The sequence below is a fragment of the Heterodontus francisci genome, chromosome 6 (genome assembly GCF_036365525.1).
Source record: "Heterodontus francisci isolate sHetFra1 chromosome 6, sHetFra1.hap1, whole genome shotgun sequence".
Taxonomy (NCBI): Eukaryota; Metazoa; Chordata; class Chondrichthyes; order Heterodontiformes; family Heterodontidae; genus Heterodontus; species Heterodontus francisci.
In genome coordinates, this window is record NC_090376.1 from 121,340,674 (window position 1) to 121,362,299 (window position 21,626).

At 45.7% G+C, this 21,626-nt stretch overlaps 1 protein-coding gene across 8 annotated transcripts in view; it reads right to left on the minus strand.

Moving 5' to 3' along the window:
- pcca (propionyl-CoA carboxylase subunit alpha) overlaps positions 1-21,626 on the minus strand; it is a 374,025-nt gene that overhangs the window by 195,284 nt on the left and 157,115 nt on the right. For all 8 annotated transcript variants that reach the window (XM_068034216.1, XM_068034214.1, XM_068034222.1 and 5 more), the window contains 2 exons: positions 11,206-11,274; positions 9,500-9,575 (listed from right to left, as the gene is read on the minus strand). In XM_068034216.1, the coding sequence (XP_067890317.1) occupies positions 9,500-9,575; positions 11,206-11,274 (145 nt within the window). The remainder of the gene's footprint in view (positions 1-9,499; positions 9,576-11,205; positions 11,275-21,626) is intronic.

Genomic DNA, 21,626 nt, shown 5'->3' on the forward strand with positions numbered 1-21,626 from the left:
TCCTGAGACAGGGCACCTTCAACTGAGCAGCAGTGCCACATGTTTGCACTGATTTTATGTGTCCGAGCTCTGGAGCAGAGGTTGAGGCCACAGCATTCTGACTCATCTGAACAGGACTAGGCAATTTAGACCCTTGAGCCTGCTCTGCCATTCAGTTAGCTCAGGGCTGATCTGTATCTTAGTTCCATTGACGTTCCTCGGCACCATATCCCTTAATACCCTGAATCTAACAAAACTCTGTCAATCTCAGTTGTGAAATTTTCAATTGACCCTCAGCTTTTAGGGGTACAGAGTTCCAGATTTCCACTACTTTTTGTGTGGCATCACCCCTGAATGACCTGGTTCTAATTTCAAGCTCATGCCGCCCTGTCGTGACTCCTCCAGCAGAGACAGCTTCTCTCTATCTGCTCTGCCAACTCCTTCGCTTAAGAGGTGAGCCTGCTACCACATGAGACAAATTGACATAAAATCACTTCTAAACATGAAAGCGGGAAAAAGAAAAGTTGTGTGAAGGGAGGGAAGAAAGCTTCTTGGCTTACCCAGTGAACGTTCCAATTCCCAAAATCAAATGGTCAATTATTCATAAAATGAGCAGTTTCATCATTAAGTTCAGGTGGTTTAAAAAGATCAACTGTATATTTAAAATACTGGCAACTTTAGTCAGTGAGGCAACAGACCTTTTGCAGTGGATTTTCTTAGTGGTTTCCCAAGTGTGAATTTTGCCTCAGTGGGTAGTAGTCTCGACTCTGTGTCAGAAGGTTGTGCATTCAAGTCCTACTCCAGAGACTTGAGCACAAAATCTAGACTGACACTCCAATGCAGTACTGAGGTGCCATCTTTCAGATGAGATCTTAAACAAGGGTTGTCCAACATACGGCCCGAGGGCCAAACTCCGGCCCGCCAAAGGTTTCAATCCGGCCCGCCAATCATGGTGCTCTGCGTGCTAGCCTGCCAATCAAGGCGTGCACTTCGTTCAGGTCTATCAATCCTGGTGCTGTCAATTACGGGCGCTGGCCAATAAAAAGCATTGGGGGAGGTAGGAGAACTTGTTGAGGCGGCAGCGAAGACGTGAGCTCAAGGAGTCTGCGGCAGAGAAGACAATTCGGCGGCGGGGAAGAAAGGAAATCAGCAGCGGAAAAGGGAAGTCAGAGTCAGTAGCAGTGGAGAGGTGAGCCCAAGGAGTCGGGAGTGAGGGGCAAGGGGAGCTCACAGGGACTGTGTGGGGCGAGGTGAGCTCGCAAGGACTGTGTGGGGAAATGTGAGCTCGCAGGGACTGTGTGGGGGGAGGTGAGCCCGCAGGGACTGTGTGGGGGGAGGTGAGCTCGCAGGGACTGTGTGGGGGGAGGTGAGCTCGCAGGGACTGTGTGGGGGGAGGTGAGCTCGCAGGGACTGTGTGGGGGGAGGTGAGCTCGCAGGGACTGTGTGGGGAAAAGTGAGCTCGCAGGGACTGAGTGAGGAAAAGTGAGCTCGCAGGGACTGTGCGGTGGGAGGTGAGCTCGCAGGGACTGTGCGGGGGGAGGTGAGCTCGCAGGGACTGTGCGGGGGGAGGTGAGCTCGCAGGGACTGAGTGGGGAAAAATGAGCTCGTAGGGACTGAGTGAGGAAAAATGAGCTCGCAGGGACTGAGTGGGGAAAAATGAGCTCGCAGGGACTGAGTGGGGAAAAATGAGCTCGCAGGGACTGAGTGGGGAAAAATGAGCTCGCAGGGACTGTGTGGGGGGAGGTGAGCTCGCAGGGACTGTGTGGGGGGAGGTGAGCTCGCAGGGACTGAGTGGGGGAAAAGTGAGCTCGCAGGGACTGTGCGGTGGGAGGTGAGCTCGCAGGGACTGTGCGGGGGGAGGTGAGCTCGCAGGGACTGTGCGGGGAAAAATGAGCTCGCAGGTACTGAGTGGGGAAAAGTGAGCTCGCAGGGACTGAGTGGGGAAAAGTGAGCTCGCAGGGACTGTGCGGGGGGAAACGTGAGCTCGCAGGGACTGTGCGGGGGGAGGTCAGCCCGCAGGGACTGTGTGGGGGGAGGTGAGCCCGCAGAGCATGTTCGGGGGGAGGTGAGCTCGCAGGGACTGTGCGGGGGGAGGTTTGCCCGCAGGGACTGTGCGGGGGGAGGTGAGCTCGCAGGGACTGTGTGGGGGGTGGTGAGCTCGCAGGGACTGTGCGGGGGGAGGTGAGCTCGCAAGGACTGTGCGGGGGGAGGTGAGCTCGCAGGGACTGTGCGGGGGGAGGTGAGCTCGCAGGGACTGAGTGGGGAAAAATGAGCTCGCAGGGACTGAGTGGGGAAAAATGAGCTCGCAGGGACTGAGTGGGGAAAAATGAGCTCGCAGGGACTGAGTGGGGAAAAATGAGCTCGCAGGGACTGAGTGGGGAAAAATGAGCTCGCAGGGACTGTGTGGGGGGAGGTGAGCTCGCAGGGACTGAGTGGGGGAAAAGTGAGCTCGCAGGGACTGTGCGGTGGGAGGTGAGCTCGCAGGGACTGTGCGGGGGGAGGTGAGCTCGCAGGGACTGTGCGGGGGGAGGTGAGCTCGCAGGGACTGTGCGGGGGGAGGTGAGCTCGCAGGGACTGAGTGGGGAAAAGTGAGCTCGCAGGGACTGAGCGGGGGGAAAAGTGAGCTCGCAGGGACTGTGCGGGGGGAGGTGAGCTCGCAGGGACTGTGTGGGGGGAGGTGAGCCCGCAGAGCATGTTCGGGGGGAGGTGAGCTCGCAGGGACTGTGCGGGGGGAGGTCAGCCCGCAGGGACTGTGTGGGGGGAGGTGAGCCCGCAGAGCATGTTCGGGGGGAGGTGAGCTCGCAGGGACTGTGCGGGGGGAGGTCAGCCCGCAGGGACTGTGTGGGGGGTGGTGAGCCCGCAGAGCATGTTCGGGGGGAGGTGAGCTCGCAGGGACTGTGCGGGGGGAGGTTTGCCCGCAGGGACTGTGCGGGGGGTGGTGAGCTCGCAGGGACTGTGCGGGGGGTGGTGAGCTCGCAGGGACTGTGCGGGGGGTGGTGAGCTCGCAGGGACTGTGCGGGGGGTGGTGAGCTCGCAGGGACTGTGCGGGGGGTGGTGAGCTCGCAGGGACTGTGCGGGGGGAGGTGAGCTCGCAGGGACTGTGTGGGGGGTGGTGAGCTCGCAGGGTCTGTGCGGGGGGAGGTGAACTCGCAGGGACTGTGCGGGGGGAGGTGAGCTCGCAGGGACTGAGTGGGGAAAAATGAGCTCGCAGGGACTGAGTGGGAAAAAGTGAGCTCGCAGGGACTGTGCGGGGGGAAAAGTGAGCTCGCAGGGACTGTGCGGGGGGAGGTGAGCCCGCAGGGACTGTGTGGGGGGAGGTGAGCCCGCAGGGACTGTGTGGGGGGAGGTGAGCACGCAGAGCATGTTCGGGGGGAGGTGAGCTCGCAGGGACTGTGCGGGGGGAGGTTTGCCCGCAGGGACTGTGCGGGGGGTGGTGAGCTCGCAGGGACTGTGCGAGGGGAGGTGAGCTCGCAGGGACTGTGCGGGGGGTGGTGAGCTCGCAGGGACTGTGCGGGGGGAGGTGAGCTCGCAGGGACTGTGTGGGGGGTGGTGAGCTCGCAGGGACTGTGCGGGGGGAGGTGAGCTCGCAGGGACTGTGCGGGGGGAGGTGAGCTCGCAGGGACTGAGTGGGGAAAAATGAGCTCGCAGGGACTGAGTGGGAAAAAGTGAGCTCGCAGGGACTGTGCGGGGGGAAAAGTGAGCTCGCAGGGACTGTGCGGGGGGAGGTGAGCCCGCAGGGACTGTGTGGGGGGAGGTGAGCCCGCAGGGACTGTGTGGGGGGAGGTGAGCACGCAGAGCATGTTCGGGGGGAGGTGAGCTCGCAGGGACTGTGCGGGGGGAGGTTTGCCCGCAGGGACTGTGCGGGGGGTGGTGAGCTCGCAGGGACTGTGCGAGGGGAGGTGAGCTCGCAGGGACTGTGCGGGGGGTGGTGAGCTCGCAGGGACTGTGCGGGGGGAGGTGAGCTCGCAGGGACTGTGTGGGGGGTGGTGAGCTCGCAGGGACTGTGCGGGGGGAGGTGAGCCCACAGGGACTGTGTGGGGGGAGGTGAGCCCACAGGGACTGTGTGGGGGGAGGTGAGTTTCTGTTCCTGGTGCATGGCGGGTGAAGGGAGGAATTGTTGAAGAAAATCTAGCAATTTTTTAAAAACCCAGTCTGCCCTATTTCTGTTACCCAGATTAGAGTTAGAGAAATTGGCCAAGGTTTTACTTGTGTGCTGGGAAGTGTCAACCAAGGAAAGCATAAGACTGTTGAAAGTTCTGATGAAAGGTCACAGAGCTGAAACGTTAACTCTGCTTCTCTCTCCACAGATGCTTCCAGACCTGCTGAGTATTTCCATCACTTTTTGTTTTTATTAAAGCATAAGACTTGTTGATAGTTTTGTAACCATTTGGAAGTTGAGTCACGTCCCTCCCATAGATGGCGGCCCATGGATACATCAAGAAAAGGAAGATTGATGCTGAATGTCGAGCATTCAAATGCTCTTGGACCAACGATTTTTCATTTGTAAGATAAATTTTTATGCCTTTATCTTTAGAAATTTGCTCTCCGGCCCCCTGCACCGAGAAAAAATTGTCATGCGGCCCTCCACCCGAAAAGGCTGGATAACCCTGCCTTAAACCGTGGCTCCGTCTGCTCTCTCAGGTAGACATAAAAGATGCCATAGCACTATCGCAAAGCCAGTTCTCCCTGGTGTCCTGGCCAATAATTATCACAAAAACAGATTATCTGGTCATTATCACATTACTGTTGGTGGGATCTTGCTGTGTTCAAATTGGCTGTGGTGTTTCCTACAATACAGCAGTGCTTACACTTCAAAAGTACTTCATTGGCTGTAAAGCACTTTGGGATGTCCTGTGGTCGTGAAAGGCTCTATATAAATGCAAGTCTTTCTTTTTTCTTTTGTTCCCTTCTCAAAATCAGGATTTTATAGTGTTTATATTGTTGGGGAAATTAGGCCAATTAGCTGAAATTTACCACAAAGCAGCAGTTTTACCAAAAACAGTTCTCCCAGTGCAACCCAAAACAGGGATCAGAAGGATTTGTAAAACACAGAAAGACTTGCATTTCAGTAGCAGCTTTCACGACCTAAGGACATCCCAAAGCACTTTACAGTCAGTGAAGTACTTTTGAAGTATAGTCACTGTTGTAATGTAGGAAATCCGGTTCTAACAATATATTGCACATCATACACTACCGATACATTTCTTCAAATATCAGGTCAATACCAATTTGTGGTGCAATTGATAGAGCACTGCAGTTTAAAAAAACGTGAGCAGTCTACTGAAAATCCACTGCATTCTTCTTCTTCTTTGGCCTCCTTGTCTCGAGAGACAACGGGTAAGCGCTTAAAGGTGGTCAGTGGTTTGTGGAGCAGCGCCTGGAGTGACTATAAAGGCCAATTCTAGAGTGACAGACTCTTCCACAGGCGCTGCAGAAAAAATTGGTTATCGGGGCTGTTACACAGTTGGCTCTCTCTTTGCACTTCTGTCTTTTTTCCTGCCAACTGATAAGTCTCTTCGACTCGCCACTCTTTCGCCCCGCCTTTATGGCTATCTGCCAACTCTGGTGATCACTGGCAACTGACTCCCACAACTTGTGGTCAATGTCACAGGACTTCATGGACGGTCGGTGGGTCTGATACCAGTGACGAGCTCGCTGTACAATGTGTCCTTGGGGATCCTGCCATCTTCCATGCGGCTCACATGGCCAAGTCATCTCAAGCGCTGCTGAATCAGTAGGGTGTATATGCTGGGGATGTTGGCCGCCTTGAGGACTTCTGCTTTGGAGATACGGTCCTGCCACCTGATGCCAAAGATTCTCCGGAGGTAGTGAAGATGGAATGAGTTGCGACGTCGCACTTGGCTGACATACGTTGTCCAGGCCTCGCTGCCGTAGAGCAAGATACTGAGGACACAGGCTTGAAACACTCGGACTTTTGTGTTCCGTGTCAGTGCGCCATTTTCCCACACTCTCTTGGCCAGTCTGGACATAGCAGCGGACACCTTTCCCACGCACTTGTTGATTTCTGCATCGAGAGACAGGTTATTGGTGATAGTTGAGCCTAGGTAGGTGAACTCTTGAACCACTTCCAGAGCGTGGTCGCCGATATTGATGGATGGAGCATTTCTGACGTCCTGTCCCATGATGTTCATTTTCTTGAGGCTGACGATTAGGCCAAATTTGTTGCAGGCAGCCGCAATCCTGTCAATGAGTCTCTGCAGACATTCTTCTGTGTGAGATGTTAATGCAGCATCGTCAGCAAAGAGGAGTTTCCTGATGAGGACTTTCCGTACTTTGGTCTTCGCTCTAAGCGGGCAAGGTTGAACAACCTGCCACCTGATCTTGTGTGGAGGAAAATTCCTTCTTCTGAAAATTTGAACGCATGTGAGAGCAGCAGTGAGAAGATGATCCCAAACAGTGTAGGTGCGAGGACACAGCCCTGTTTTACGCCACTCAGGATAGGAAAGGGGTCTGATGAGGCACCGCTATGCTGAATTGTGCCTTTCATTTTGTTAGGGAATGAGGTGATGACACTTGGTAGCTTTGGTGGACACAATACCACAGTATTGGTGGACACAGTACCACAGGACATGCGCGTTGCCAATATCATCACCCTCTATAAGAACAAGGGTGACCGCGGTGACTGCAACAACTACTGTGGAATCACCCTGCTCTGCATAGTGGGAAAAGTCTTCACTCGAGTCGTTTTAAACAGACTCCAGAAGCTGGCTGAGCACGACTACCCTGAGGCACAGTGTGGCTTTCGAGCAGAGAAATCCACCATTGACATGCTGTTCTCCCTTCGCCAGCTACAGGAGAAATGCCGCGAACAACAGATGCCCCTCTACGTTGCTTTCATAGATCTCACCAAAGCCTTTGACCTCATCAGCAGACGTGGTCACTGCATTGGTAAAATGTTATTCAGTTGGTTTTGTCCTAGTATATCCAAAAGCTATCATATTAATGTATCAATTTGGAAGGAAACATGCTATTGTTCTGTTCTGAAAGAGGAAATACCCAGTGCTTAGTATAGAGGGGCTAGTATTAAAACAGTCAATAAGAGGACATTTTCTGACATCAATTTTATATTACTTTTCAATGGCACAACTAGAAACTGTTTATCTGTTACTAACTGCAACATTGTGTGTATTTTACAGAGGATAGGAATCAAGTTGTTTTAGTGATTGAACTGAGTATTGGTTCAATAAATCCCGTTGTTTCTTCACTACTCAACTGTTCTCTGAATGTGTCAATCTTATTGACACATATGTTTTTTTTTCATTTCTCACTCATTGTTTTTATAGTAAAGTGAGCCAGGCTTTGGAAAGTTTGACTAAATATTACATAAACTTCTACAAATTGGCTCTATCGGCCCATTCATCATAGATATCCAGTCTGGACACTGAAAGGTTGCTCTTAGAAGGAGGGCTGCTCACCAAACAGAGGTTTTTGCTTGTAAACATGCTTAATAGGCTACAGTCATTGGTGTCGATATTCAAATGGTAAGGTCAAAGCTGCTGGTATTTCAACAGCCTACATGGGAAAGATCTTGAGCTCAACTGATCTGCTGTTGCAATCCTCATCCACGTCTATGTTACCTCTGGAATTCACTATTCTAACGCTCTCCTGGCTGGTCTCCCATCTTCCACCCTCCCTAAACTTGAGCTCATCAAAAACTCTGCTGCCCGGTATCTTAACATGCACCATGTTCCGCTCACCCATCACTGCTGTGCTCTCTGACCTCCATTGGCTGTCAATCTGACAAGACTGCAAATTTAAAATTCTCACCCTTGCTTTCAAATTCCTCCATGGTCTCACCCCTCCTTATCTCTGTGACCTCCTCCAGCCCTACAACCCTTTGAGATCTCTGTGCTCCTCCAATTCTGGCCTCTTGTGCATCTCTGATTTTCTTTGTCCCTCCAATGACGGCCGTGTCTTCAACTGCCTGGGCCACAAGCTCTGGAATTCCTTCCCTAAACCTCTCCGCCTCTCTACCTCTCTCTCCTCTTTTAAGATGCTCCCTAAAACATACATCTTTGACCAAGCTTTTGGTCACCTGTCCGAATATCGCCTTATGTGAGTTTGGTGTCATATTTTGTCTGATAATTGCTCCTGTGGAAAACCTTGGGACATTTTGCTATGTTAAAGGCGCTATATAAATGCACTTTTGGAAATGCTTCCTGTTATGGCTAACAGTGCGAACGGTTGATTGTAGCTGCCCAGAGCCTCCATCAGCTGTTGGCACTGTTAACCCCTACAGAAGGCAGTGGAGACTCTGAGTAGCTTCAATCAGCTGACACACTGAATGCAAGATCAGGTCAACCTCCACGACAATGTCTTGTTTATTTTTGTCTCTTTGCAAAGCGAGAAGTTGATTGGATGCAGCCATAACACAATCGGCCTTTAAAAAGTCAGTAATATACTGAACTGAAGGAAACAGCCGGCACAGTTAGTATGTTTTAAGCTGCGCCTTTGCAACTGATGCTGTGGCAATGGCAAATGGTCAGCACTATTCACCCAAAATAGGCAGCTGTTGAGATAAGCAGAGATCAGTGTAAGTGGTGGGGACTATACTTGAGATTTGCTTCCAAATCACTTGAACGGCAAAGTTTGAAATTGCTTATTAAGGTTTTGCCCTTGGGTTTCGGAAACCTTAGCTTTACACACCAACTGCACAAAAACTAAAAATATTTTTATTTTTTGAATTTTGAGGTCAAATAAATGCTTGAGGCTGACAGCAACAACAGAAAGAACAATTGTGAGAAATTTCTGAATATATCCACACACTTAATCATCAAAGCGAACACCATTTGGAACACCAATCCTTGGCTCAGGTCCCATAATAGTAATTTGAGGCACAAACTGAGGAACGAAAATGCAATTTGAATTTCAAACTGATTTCAAACAGATCTGAATAAACATAAAACAATGAATTATTTCTCCAAACATAAACTGAAGGCCAGGACAATTACTTCATAGGATTTCGCTAACACCTGTCTAAATGTCTGAAACATTTCCATTAAAAACTTTTGCAATCTACCCTTTGTCAAAACACACACTCCCCAGCACCTTGCAGCAAACTTTAAAAAAGTACAAACTTTTTTTCTACATTTCATTTTCCATAAATCAGAATGTTTAAAAAAAAATGGGTGTAAATACTCTAGAATTTCAGCACAATTTAGCCAAGTACTTACATTTGTAAAGAGAAGAGTGCTGCGCCAAATTTCTAATGTGCAATGAGATATTTAATGAGCCAAATAAACTTCTCTGTATAAAAACTTTGCGTCTAATCCAGTAGAGTATCTAAATGCACTGCTACACAAGTCACTTGAGAAAGAGTAGGCCCTAAACTAATTGGAGTTCAGCACACGAATCTCCTCTACTTAATTAGGGTGAGATTTTCAGAACATATTGTTTTACATGAGATTTGGTAAGAAAATATTTGTATCATTTGGCTTAAATACTATGTTTTCACACTGGTTCCCTCCCTTTCAGTACATGCCAGGTTTCCACTAGTTACCTCGAATTACATAATTGTCTAGTGCCTCTTCCATTCTCTGTAACACTTCTGCACGGCTTGCTCCATACGTAACCAACTGAAATAGAAGGGTATAAATTGATCTAAGTAAGCTGAAGGTACGTGTGCTGTGCAATTGAGAAACGAACCAAAAGTTGGGCTAAGTTACTCAATATGCGCATATTTGGAAAGGTCCAGTTTATCTACTTCATATTCTATTTAAGTATCTTCAAATGAAGCAATGCAGTGGCATTGAGTGTAGCATTGTACACCTACTTTTATACTGGTTTCATTCTGTGCCAGTGTCACTGCCAGCCCGGCTCAGTGGTATCTATGAGTGAGAATGTTTTGGGTTCAAGTCCCACTCCAGAGATTTGAGCACAAAATCTCAGCTGACACTCCCAGTGTAGAACTGAGGGAGTACTGCACTGTCAGAAGTGCCATCTTTTGGATAAGACATTAAACTGAGGCCCTGACTGCCGTCTCAGCTGAATGTAAAAGATCCCATGGCACTATCTTGAAGAACAGCAGGGGAGTTCTCCTTGGTTTCCTAGGAACAATACTGATCCCTCAACCAATATCACAAAATCCGATTATCTGGTCAGTGTCTCTTGCTATTTGCGGGAGCTTGCTGTGTGCAAATCAGCTGCTGTGTTTCCTGCATTACAACCATGACTACACTCCAAAGGTACATCATTGGCTGCAAAGTGCTTTGGGACTTTTTGAGGTCATGAAAGGTGAAATATAAATGAGTCTTTTTTTTGCATATTTACAATGCGTTCTGACCACAACTCCTTAGTGTGGTTACGACCAACCAGCTACAGAAGTACCCTTCTGTTGCAATTTCCCGACAAGGATTTAACCTGGTCACGATTCCACAAAGAGGAATGCCATTATGGTGGTATGACAGGAAGAAACACTCGGCCTCCAAATGCTACATCAGCAGCACACAAATATTATAATCCAAAATAGAGATACTATACCCTGGAGCATTTCTTCCTCAGATTTAGCCTAGTGTTGACTGATTTAATTTTGTCACAGTACGTAAAGAGTTAAAACAAACTTCATTCAAAATTCATAATCCACTGTACCTTGATATAACTATTTGAAAAAATTAGTTGATTTGTCTGAAATTTACCTTGATGCCTGAGCAAGTGAAAACACTCTCTAGAGCATACAAAGCCAAGACTCACTGAACAATGTAGTCTGAAATATTGAAGCTAAAAATATCTAGAGTTAGAGAGTAAAAAAAGAAAGTTACAGACAGGTAACACGTTAGTTGCAACCTGAAGGTCAACCATGTTGTACCACCAAATGGCAAAATGCTGGTTTACTTCTGTAATTGTCCTTTGAAAGAGTCAGTCCAGACTCAATGGGCTGAAAAGCCTCCTTCTGAACGGTACTATTCTATGATTCTAATTGCCACATGTACTGAGTTTCTGATCTTTCATTTAATTTCAAGCACAGACCAGGATTATGTCACCTGGGAGAGGGATTAAAAAAGCAGAATCGCTTTAAACTGTTCTTGTCCTTAGTGATTAATGAGATTGGTCTGGCCGGGGCCTAAGAGTCAGTCACTTGGTGTGGTTTTGGCCAGGGATAGTGGGTGACATGAGCAGACAGTAACAAATGCCCTGTAAAAAGCACATCACCATTCCTTAACTAAATTCATAAATTTATAAAAAGCATACAAGTAAAAATCTACTAACTTTTGATATCATAGGATCATAATAAATACTGATGTCACTTCCTTCTTGAATGCCACTGTCAATTCGGACCTAATGAAGAAAAACAATTTCAGATTGATTTAAGCACTTGCTCAAACATTTACCACAAAGTATAATATTTATACACCTATCAGAAAAACACACAATAATAATACACATAACACAAAGGTAGACTTTTACTAGAAGCTCTCAGACAGCTTAGCATTAGAAGTATTATTAATTCAGCACCATACACTGCATATCTTACAATATTCCCATAATACCTTCACTCTAACAGTACAACAGTTATTCCTATAATTCCCCCAGAGAGATGACTGTTTACACAGCTTTCCTCCATAACCTACTCGACATCTAGCTCACAGTCCCATTAAACAGTATTGCCACGGTATATAGCACAGAAGTCTGGTTTATCAAAAAGAAAGTTAGCATGCAGGAGATTCTGGTTTCCTTCGCTGTTTGACTTCATTAGTGCTATATTGGGATTAGCTGTATGAAACTTTCTTAAAATTAGCTGTTCCTGGGGCATAAGTATTTATTAAATTGCTCACGTCAAGATACAGCCTTCAAAGTATTTAAAAACTAATCAAAAAATGCAAGACAGATAGAATCATCCCGGGAATCTCGAGAACAAAAAGTAAGTCTAAGCTACTGGAACAGCAGGGCTCAAAGTTACAACATTGTGACAAAATAAACCCAAGAAAGCACTCATAGATCTTTACCCAGGGAAGAAACCTTCATAATAATAAACAGCAGCAGCACATCTGTTTGCAACGAGGCAGATACAAGATGGTCACTGAGATGGCTGCTACAATTATTAATATTCTAATTTAGGTGATTGTCCAGGGGGATTAAAATGCAGATTTTCAGGTCTGCAGCAGCCAAAGCTAAAAAGATGTCTTTATTTTCAACACTTTGAAAAGCAAAAGTGATTGAAGTTAATTCGGAGAACGTGCAGGCTGTCTTCAAATCGGCTTAATTCGCTTATCTAACATTTTGGCCCCTTTGTTTCAGTTTATAGCGCTGACCGTTTGTTATTTACGAACATAGGACAATGGTGGACAGGAAAAGGCCCTCTGGTCCACGCAGTCTTCCCCGCTCAATTATGGCACCCCACCCAAAAACCATGTAATAGCCATTCAAATTTAGGTAAGTTTGAAGGCAGGTTCGCTCCAGAACAGAACGGTAACAACCAAAGTTTTTCAAACCATAACCCCCCCAACTTCAATTAATAGTTAGAATTTGCTTGCACTCATAGCTCTGAATGCCTGGTGCTGTTTCTGGCGTGCTCTCCTGCACTCTTCATTGAACCAGGATTGGTCCCCTGGCTTGATGGTAATGGTAGAGTGAGGGATATGCTGGGCCATGAGGTTACAAATTGTGGTTGAATACAATTCTGTTGCTGCTGATGGCCCATCGGATTCCCATTTTGAGCTGCTGGATCCGTTCTGAGTCTATCCCATTTAGCACAGTGGTAGCGGCACACATGATGGAGGGTGCCCTCAGTGTGAAGACTGGACTTTGTCTCCACAAGGACAGTGTGGTGGTCACTCCTCCCAATACTGTCATGGACAGATGCATCTGCAATAGATAGATTGGTGAGGATGAGGTCAAGTAGGTTTTTCCCTCTGGTTGGTTCCTTTACTGCCTGCTGCAGACCCAATCCAGCAGCTATGTGCTTCAGGACTCAACCAGCTCGGTCAGCAGTGGTGCGACTGAGCCACTCTTGGTAGTGGACCCCACCCAAAGTATATTTTGTGCCCTTTCTACCCTCGGTGCTTCTTCCAATTGGTGTTCAACATGGAGGAGCTAAGGGAAGGCGGTAGTCAGCAGGTGGTTTCCTTGCCCATGTTTGACCTGATGCCATGAGACTTCATGGGGTCCAGAGTCAATATTGAGGACTCCCAGGCCCACTCCCTCCTGACTGTATACCACTGTGCCACCAGTTCTGGTTGATCTGGCCTGCCAATAGAACAGGACATACCCAGGAATGGTGATGGTGATGTCTGGGGCATTGTCTGTAAGGTATGTTTCCATGAGTATGACTATGTCAGGCTGTTTCTTGACTAGTCTGTGGGACAACTCTCCCGCTTTTGGCACAAGCCCTCAGATGTCAGTAAGGAGGACTTTGCAGGGTCGATTGGGCTGGGTGTGCCTTCGTCATTTTTGGTTCGTAGGTTAATTCCCAGTGGTCTGTCCAGTTTTATTCTTATTTGACTAAGGGGACAGTAGCATAGAGGTGGGGCTGGAGTTTAAGAGCCACGCCATTCTCTCTGGCGGGCGAAAGAAATGGAAGCCCACGTGCCACAGCGATCTCCTGCGCGGCAGCTCATTTAAGTAGCCAGGGTGGCCCACCATCCCCACCCCCCAATCATGTGGAGGGACGGGCTGTCGAACTCCGGTAATGGCATCAGTTGCCTGTGCACAGGCGCTGGCACCATTTTTAAAGGGCAGCCAGCCCTGCCGGTAAATTTGAATTTTTAAAGTAGTATTCCCCCCATCCCCCAAAATCTAGCTTAGAGAATTGTAACGCCCTTTCCCCCCAGAACACTGACCTTTTAAATCAGACCTTCCCCTCCCCCACCCCCAGACTGTACAAAGTTTAAAGTTCACCTCTTCGAACTATTCCCTACACTCATTACGTTTACTTGACCCCGTCCCCCACCCCAGCACTAAAAATCTCAACTCTTTCCCCTCTCCCCCACCCAACCTGCGTCACGCCGGCTTTCACCAGACGGGGAAGTGAAGGCGTAGCAGTGCCAGCCGCCACACTGAAGATCGCAGCGGGCCTGGAAGATTGGAGGTGAGTGTATTTGAATTTATTCATCCTATTGGTTTACATATTGAAATTCAAGTCCCATCACCCGGGGGTGGGGAGGGCTGCCATGGAGCCTCGCCGCTGCCAGGAGGGGCCCTCCTGGTGTCGAGCTCCGTGACGGGACTCTGTCGAACCACCTTCCGCACACGCCCCTGCCCCTCACATCACGGAGCTCGACATCAGGGGCCCAGTAAAATCTAGCCAGTGATTTACTGGAATAGTAACGCAGAGGCCCTGACGAATGCTCTGGAGACACAAGTTCACATCCCACCTTAGCAACTGGGGAAATTTAAATTCAATTAATTAATAAATCTGGAATAAAATGCTAGCGTCATTAATAATAATGCGCCTCTACACTGTCCCATCAAACACTCCCACGGGAGGTACAACACAGGTTAGATACAGAATAAAGGTTCCCTCTACATTGTCCCATCAAATACTCCCAGGGTAGGTACAGCATGGGTTGGATACAGAATAAAACACCTTCTGCACTGTTCCAGCGACAGAACATCATCAGTGGGAAGGACCGATTATATTAAAACAATTAGCTAAGAATTTGATCTTAAGTTACTGTTATGAATGAGGCGGGAGGAGTGCACTGTTAATTCAGTCCCACTTCTCCACAGGTCACAACATATTATTTTAAATTTTCCCACTTACTAATACAGGCAATCATATACACTATTTTTCCCAGAGTAGAACACACTAATCAGGTTTCTTTACTAACAAGTCTTATCTAGTAATGAAGTAAAACATACACACACACACACATCAAATTTTTAAAGACCCAACATTGAATTTTAAAGTCCCTTTTTTTACTCATAGCATCTCACACTCATGCACACACACCTATATGTATACTGGTTAACCAAAAGCTAATAAAAAGGGATTTTTGAATCAGAGGTCTGTTATGGATAAAAAAAACACTCGGGCAGATCACTTGCCCACCCCTGAAGAAAACAGCAGATGAGACACGCTGCAGCAAAACTGGCATACAGTCCAACCTCCGAGGACACGTAAGCAGGCCAGCAAAATCCCCCTACAACAGTTCTCTTCAGGCAGCGTTGAGAATTATTTTTCACAGGCTTTCTTCAAAATATAGGAAACAAGATGAATGGACTCAGTGGACTTCCTACAGTCTTTTAGGGAATTGCTGGAAAGTGAGCTGGGTTGTAGTCTTCTGTTCTCTCCTTCTTCTGCAGCAGACTTGACTTTTTCTCCTTCCAGAAGGTAAAACCACACACACACAGACACACAACCAGAAAGCTGGTCAGTTTTCTGCCCTTCCCAGGTGCTGGGCTTTTCTGCTACTGGGCTTGTCCAATCAAAGGAACGCTTGTGACTTCTCTGCGACTGTTACCAGGGTTTACGCTCCTAGCCTAACCTGAGCTATGTGGCAACCAGCAACATTGTTGCCAATCCAACTCCCTCAATGTCCTCTTGATTAAAAAACATTTATTCAGTTTTACTATATATTCCTTTAAAAATATTTTGAACAAAAAAAGATCGCTTTCATAACAGTAACAAATATCAAATATTTATTTCCCCATCTATTTCTATGGATGTGAGGGAAAAGCAGGCTTCAATAGTGAATATTTTTGGCTTGTGAAATTAGGAAACTGATGTAATAATAATTCCACATCTATCAGGAATAAAAAGCAAATTTTCTTCAATCCTTCTGAATTTAAATGTTCAAGTAAGCAACATTCAGCAAGGTTATTTAGCATGTTATGACAGTGCTCTATATTTTTTGTTAAGTATTTTTTTTTGAGAACTCGTATTTTAGAATTACGGACATTGCTTTATTTGGGAAAACTGAAAAGGATTCCATGGATTTTCTTTTCACTGGGGCCATTGAAAGGACACTGAAAGGTCTTGTTTGAAAACATTTACTGGAAGTCACCGGTCTTCAGATAAATACCCAGCAGGGGCTTTTTGACATTGGGGGAGATGTTTACAAAGAAGTGACAGGTCAAGATTTATAGGGATCAGGAGGCTTGACTCTTGAGATATTGTTTTTGGTTTTGCTTTGGACAGTGTGTTAGGGTGTGAACTGTTTTGAATGCATTTGGAGAAAACCAGCCAAGAGAGCAGTCACCATCAGCACCCTCTTCCGTCTCTTTGAGAACTTCCTGAGAATCAAGTGTAAGAAATAGAGAAACGGTTTCCTCATTTCTCCTGAAAAGCCTGCCAGAAACCCCTGCTGTCGCATTTCTCCTGATGCTGCATTTCTCCTGGAAAGCCTGTCAAACTGATTTTCAACATGGCGTGAAAAGAACTGTTCTGGAAAGATCCCAGTGACAACCATCTATGCGTATTTGGGACGCCAAACCAAAAAGGGACCACTGACATCTTTTCATATGTTCTCTTTTTTCTTCAAGAATTAGCAAGTATTTGGACAAAGTATTCTTTTTTGTCATTTTTTTGTAACAAAGCTCTAAAGGGAAAATCTCAATTTTTTCAGTTAACAGGTGTGTGAGGGGCTAAGGTAAAAGGGAACTTTCATATTTTGCTCTGTGTGTTAAAATGCTTTGCTTCATTACTGGTTATGTCTTGTTTTATAATAAACTGATCATTTTGTTGTTTAATAAAGAAACCTGGTTGGTGTATTTTATTCTGGGATAAAGAGTAGAGTATATGATTGAACGTATCGGTAACTGGATAAACATTTAAATATATGTTGCGACCCAGGGAGAAATGGAACTCTTCCCACCTCGGTCGTAACAAGCCACATACTTTATTCAGTTATTCAAGATCAGAAAATTAAAAGACAGAGGAGAAGAAAGGAAACAGAAACACTCATCAGAACAAACTGTAGTTCCTCAATCATTCCTGTTCCCACAGTACAGTGCCCACCATTCAAAACAATTTATAAAACAGGCAGTCGCTTTCAAAACAATTTATAAAGCAGGCAGTCGCTTATATCATAAGAACATAAGAAATAGGAGCTGGAGGAGGTCATTTCGTCCCTTGAGCCTGCTCCGCCATTCAACATGATCACGGCTGATCATCTACCTCAACTCCACCTTCCTGCATCATCTCCATATCCTTGAATTCCCTCAGTACCCAAAGATCTATCGACCTCTGTCATGAATATACTCGACAACTGAGCATCCACAGCTTTCTGAGCTAGAGAATTGCAAATATTCACAACCCTTTCAATGAAGAAATTTCTCCTGATCTCAGTCCTAAATGGCCAACTTCTTATTCTGAGACTGTGATCCTGTGTTCTAGGAGGAGAAATTACTTCACTCAGAGGGTTGTGAATCTTTGGAATTCTCTACCCCAGAGGGTTGTGGATGCTCCATCATTGAGTATTTTCAAGGCTGAAATAGAGAGATTTTTGATCTTTCAGGAAATCATGGGATATGGGGAGTCAAGGCAGATGATCAGCCATGATCGTATTGTATGGAGGAGCAGGCTCGAAAGGCCATATGATCCACTCCTGCTCCTATTTCTTATGCTCTTATGTTTCTCAACATCTACCCTGTCAAGCTCCTTAAGAATTTTATATGTTTCAATTACATGTTTCATTCTTCTAAACTCCAGGGAAAACAGGCCTATTCTACTCAATCTCTCCTCACAGTACAGTCCCTTCATCCTAGGAAGCAGTCTAGTGAACCACTGTTGCACTCCCTCCAAAACAAGCATGTCATTTCTTAGGTAAGGAGACTAAAACTTAAAACAATGTTTAAATAAAGGAATTAAAAATGTATTAAGGGATATGGGCAAATATGGAGTTAGGTCACAGATCAACCATGATCTCATTGAATGGCAGAACAGGCTCAAGGGGTTAAATGTCCTCCTCCTGTTCATGTTCCTAAACACGCAGTTGTTTACATTGGCCAAAAAGCAATAACCAATTGGATTAAGGTCAATTTCAAAGTTGTCAGTTACAGCGTCTTAAGCGCTGTTTATTTCAGGAAGAAACAGAAGAACTTACGCACTAATGACAAGGGCTCACAGTCTGATTCCGGCACAGAATTGATCAGATTCAGCAAGGTTAGGGCTACAGCAGCGGCTAATGTCAAAGCTTGGCGGTTACTGCAGCCAATAAAGTCAAAGTTAGCTATTTTGTTCTTTAGTGTCATGGTCTCCACTTTTTTTCATTCATACATGGGATGTAAGCGTTGCTGGCAAGGCCAGCATTTATCACCCATTCCTAATCACCCTTGAGAAGTTGGTGGTGAGCCGCCTTCTTGAGTGAGTAATTTTCTAGGCCATTTCAGAGGGCAATTACGAGTTAACCACATTGCTGTGAGTCTGGAGTCACATGTAGGCCAGACCAGTAAGGACGGCAGATTTCCTTCTCTAAAGGACATTCGTGGGCCAGGTGGGTTTTACAACAATCCAGTAGGTTCATAGTCACTATTAATGACACTAGCTTTCTATTCCAGAAATACTTATTTAATTGAATTTAAATGCCTCAGCTGCCATGATGGGATTTGAACTCATGTCTCCAGATTATCAGGCAAACTGCCAGATTATGAGTCCAGTAACAAAACCATATAGCCAGTGATACACAGAATTCGGGTGATAAAAAGCACCACCCAAATAGATTTAAATAATAAAAATTATTTCATTTCCAGTGGTTATACACCAGTTTGGTGCTTTCGCTGTCAGGTTACTATGTACAATAAATCAGTGATGACAACATTCTTGTTCTATAATGCTGCCATGTTATACCAAGCATTGCATACAGCAACAACAATTTGCATTTATATAGCACCTTTAATGTATTGAAACATTCCAAGGTGCTTCACAGGAGTGTTATCAGACAAAATCTGACGCCAAGCCACATAAAGAAATATTTTAAACAGGTGACTAAATGCTTGGAGAAGTAGGTTTTAAGGGGTGTCTTAAAGGAGGACGTTACAACCAAGGCGGGAGTAATGCATTGTTAATTCAGTCCCACTATTCCACAGGTCACAGCATATTAGTAAAGTTTCCCACCTACTGGAAATTAGCCAAATTAAACACCTTATTTATCCCCCAGAATAAAACACACCAAACCAAGTTTCTTCAAACAACAACAAAATTATCTATTTATTAATAAACAAAGTTTTAAATGATAATGAGATAAATTTACATGTATGAACAGATTTTATAACTCCTTATTCTTCCCAACCCTCATGCACAAACACATTCATTCAAAAATCGGTTAACTCGGAGAAAAGGGTGTTTTGAGTGGTAACTGTTTCTTAGGGGCAACAAAAATTATTGTTTGTCAGAGTCTGGTAGGATATTTCTGAATTGGTGAGGTGTCCCAAGTCGAATAGTTGAATGCCACTCGATGTCACTCCAGGTGAATTTGATAAACAGTCTGTGCTGGTTGGATGTTCAAGGCAATTCGTCTGCAACAGGCATCACACAGGTCTTTCAGCTTAAGGTGCAGCAACAGGTCTACTTAAATTTTAAACTAGCAGTCTAACAGTAGAGACTTTCTTGAGATTTCAGGAACTTCAAAAAACACAAAAAGCATCAGGACTCACTCTTGAGGCAGGGATTCATGAGATTGGAGGCAACAGCAACCTGCCACACCCAAAACACAAGGCTTTCTTTCTCCAAAGCAGTGTTCCTCCACAGTGTGGCAACTCCTCTTTCTCTGGGCCTTTTCTCTCTCTTCAGGCAGGTCAAAGCCACACCTTAAATGCAGCACTTCTTTCCATGAATTGCAAAGTTTATTTTCAGAGAAAATAGGTCTTTTTTGTGGTCTATGAGCAAATCACAGCTCCCAGCCAGCTCTCTCTCTGGTCTGTTACACACTGCAGAACTGACGAAAAACTTTCAACAACAACAACCAAGTCACAAGGTAGTTGTAAGATTTTCTGGTTGCTTGGATATGAGTTTTACAACCTGCACTTCAAACACCAGTGTCAACATTTATTTCACAGAAAGTCCTTTTTTCTCAGTCTTAAAGACACACTGACCTCTTAGCTTTTTAAAAAAGACAAAACTCTTATGACAAGGAGAATGAGATGGAGGTGCAAGATCTTTAGGGAGGGAACTCCAGAGCACAGGACCCAGGCAGCTGAAGGCACAGCTGCCAACGGTGGTGTGATGAAAATCAGGGATGCACAAAAGGCCAGAATTGGAGGAGCACGGAGATTTCAGACGGTTATAGAGCTGGGTGAGATTATAGCGATAGGGAGCGGTAAGGGCATGGAGGGATCTGAAAGCAAAGATGACATTTTAATATCAGGTGTTGCAGGACAGGGAGCCAATGCAGGTTAGCAAGCAAAGGGGTGATAGGTGATCATGACTTGGTGCGAGTTAGGTTACAGGCAACAAATCACATTTGCTCGCTGTCAGCGATAGGGACTATAAAATAGCTCTCCACTGATTTCGCTGCCAACCCACTTCATAGCCACTGAGATTTCCCTTTCCAATGCAGATTTCTAACTTCCTGTAGAACAATGAATCATATAAAAGGAAATACCTTAAAAAGGACAAATAACTACAGATTAGCTGAAAGGGTATGAGGCTGTATGCATGGTACTAAGCTTTACTAGGCATTATTTATGCTCCATTCTGAACCCTTTTTTACCCTGAAAAATCAACACGGGCTATAAGCTCCTTTCTTCCAACTCAATGATATTTTTCCTTTAATTGCTACTGTGTTCTGCAATACTGGCCATAACGCCATTTGCGAACATCAATTCTAGATAATGAAAAACTTTTCTAAGAAAGAAAACATAACAAAAACAAGTATGTGGGAGTAGCCCCTTGGCTTCTGCTAATACTCTGTGTTAAATCCAAGATTTTATTTACACTACCCCATAATAATATTCAAACCTACTGCCATGGCAAAGCTCCCCCCACTCTTTTTTAGCCAGGCCACCAGAATAATCACATGTTAATGGAATAAAAACAGAAAGTGCTGGAATTACTCAGCAGGTCAAGCAGCATCTGTGGAGAGAGAAACAGAGTTAACGTTTGCGACCTTTCATTAGAACTGGCGAGGGTTAGAAAATAAATAGGTTTTAAGCAAGTGAAGTGGGGGGCATGTGGAAGAGAACAGAGGGCAGCAGAGATTAAATAATAAAGCTATCCTGGGACAAAGACAAAAAGTGTGTTAATGCTTGTGGTGAAAGACAAAGCATTAGTCCAGAAAGAGTGTTAGTAGCAGAATAATGAGTGGCTCTGACTACATGAAAAACAGGCACATAGTGAAAAAATAAAATATAAAAAAGAGGCCAGTCATGCTCTGAAGTCACTGAACTGAATGTTCAGTCTGCAAGTCTGTAGAGTGCCTAATCGAAAGATCAGGTGCTACTACTCGAGCTTGCGTTGATGTTCACTGGAACGCTGGAGCAGGCCAAAGACAGAAATGTTGGCATGAGGGGAATGGGGTGGGGGGGGGGGGGGGGGAGAGGGGTGGTGGTGTTTCTACTGGGACTTGCAAATGCTCCATCTGGGAATGGATGCAAGTTCAAAAATAATCAAGTGGAGGATCCAAATGAAAGACTAATGGAGACGAGGTCGATAGTCATGGACAAGCCGACAGTTCATATTGCACCATCCTTCCAGCAAAAGACAGAATATAGAGGCACAAATGTACCACTGATAGAAATGCTGGAGAATTATT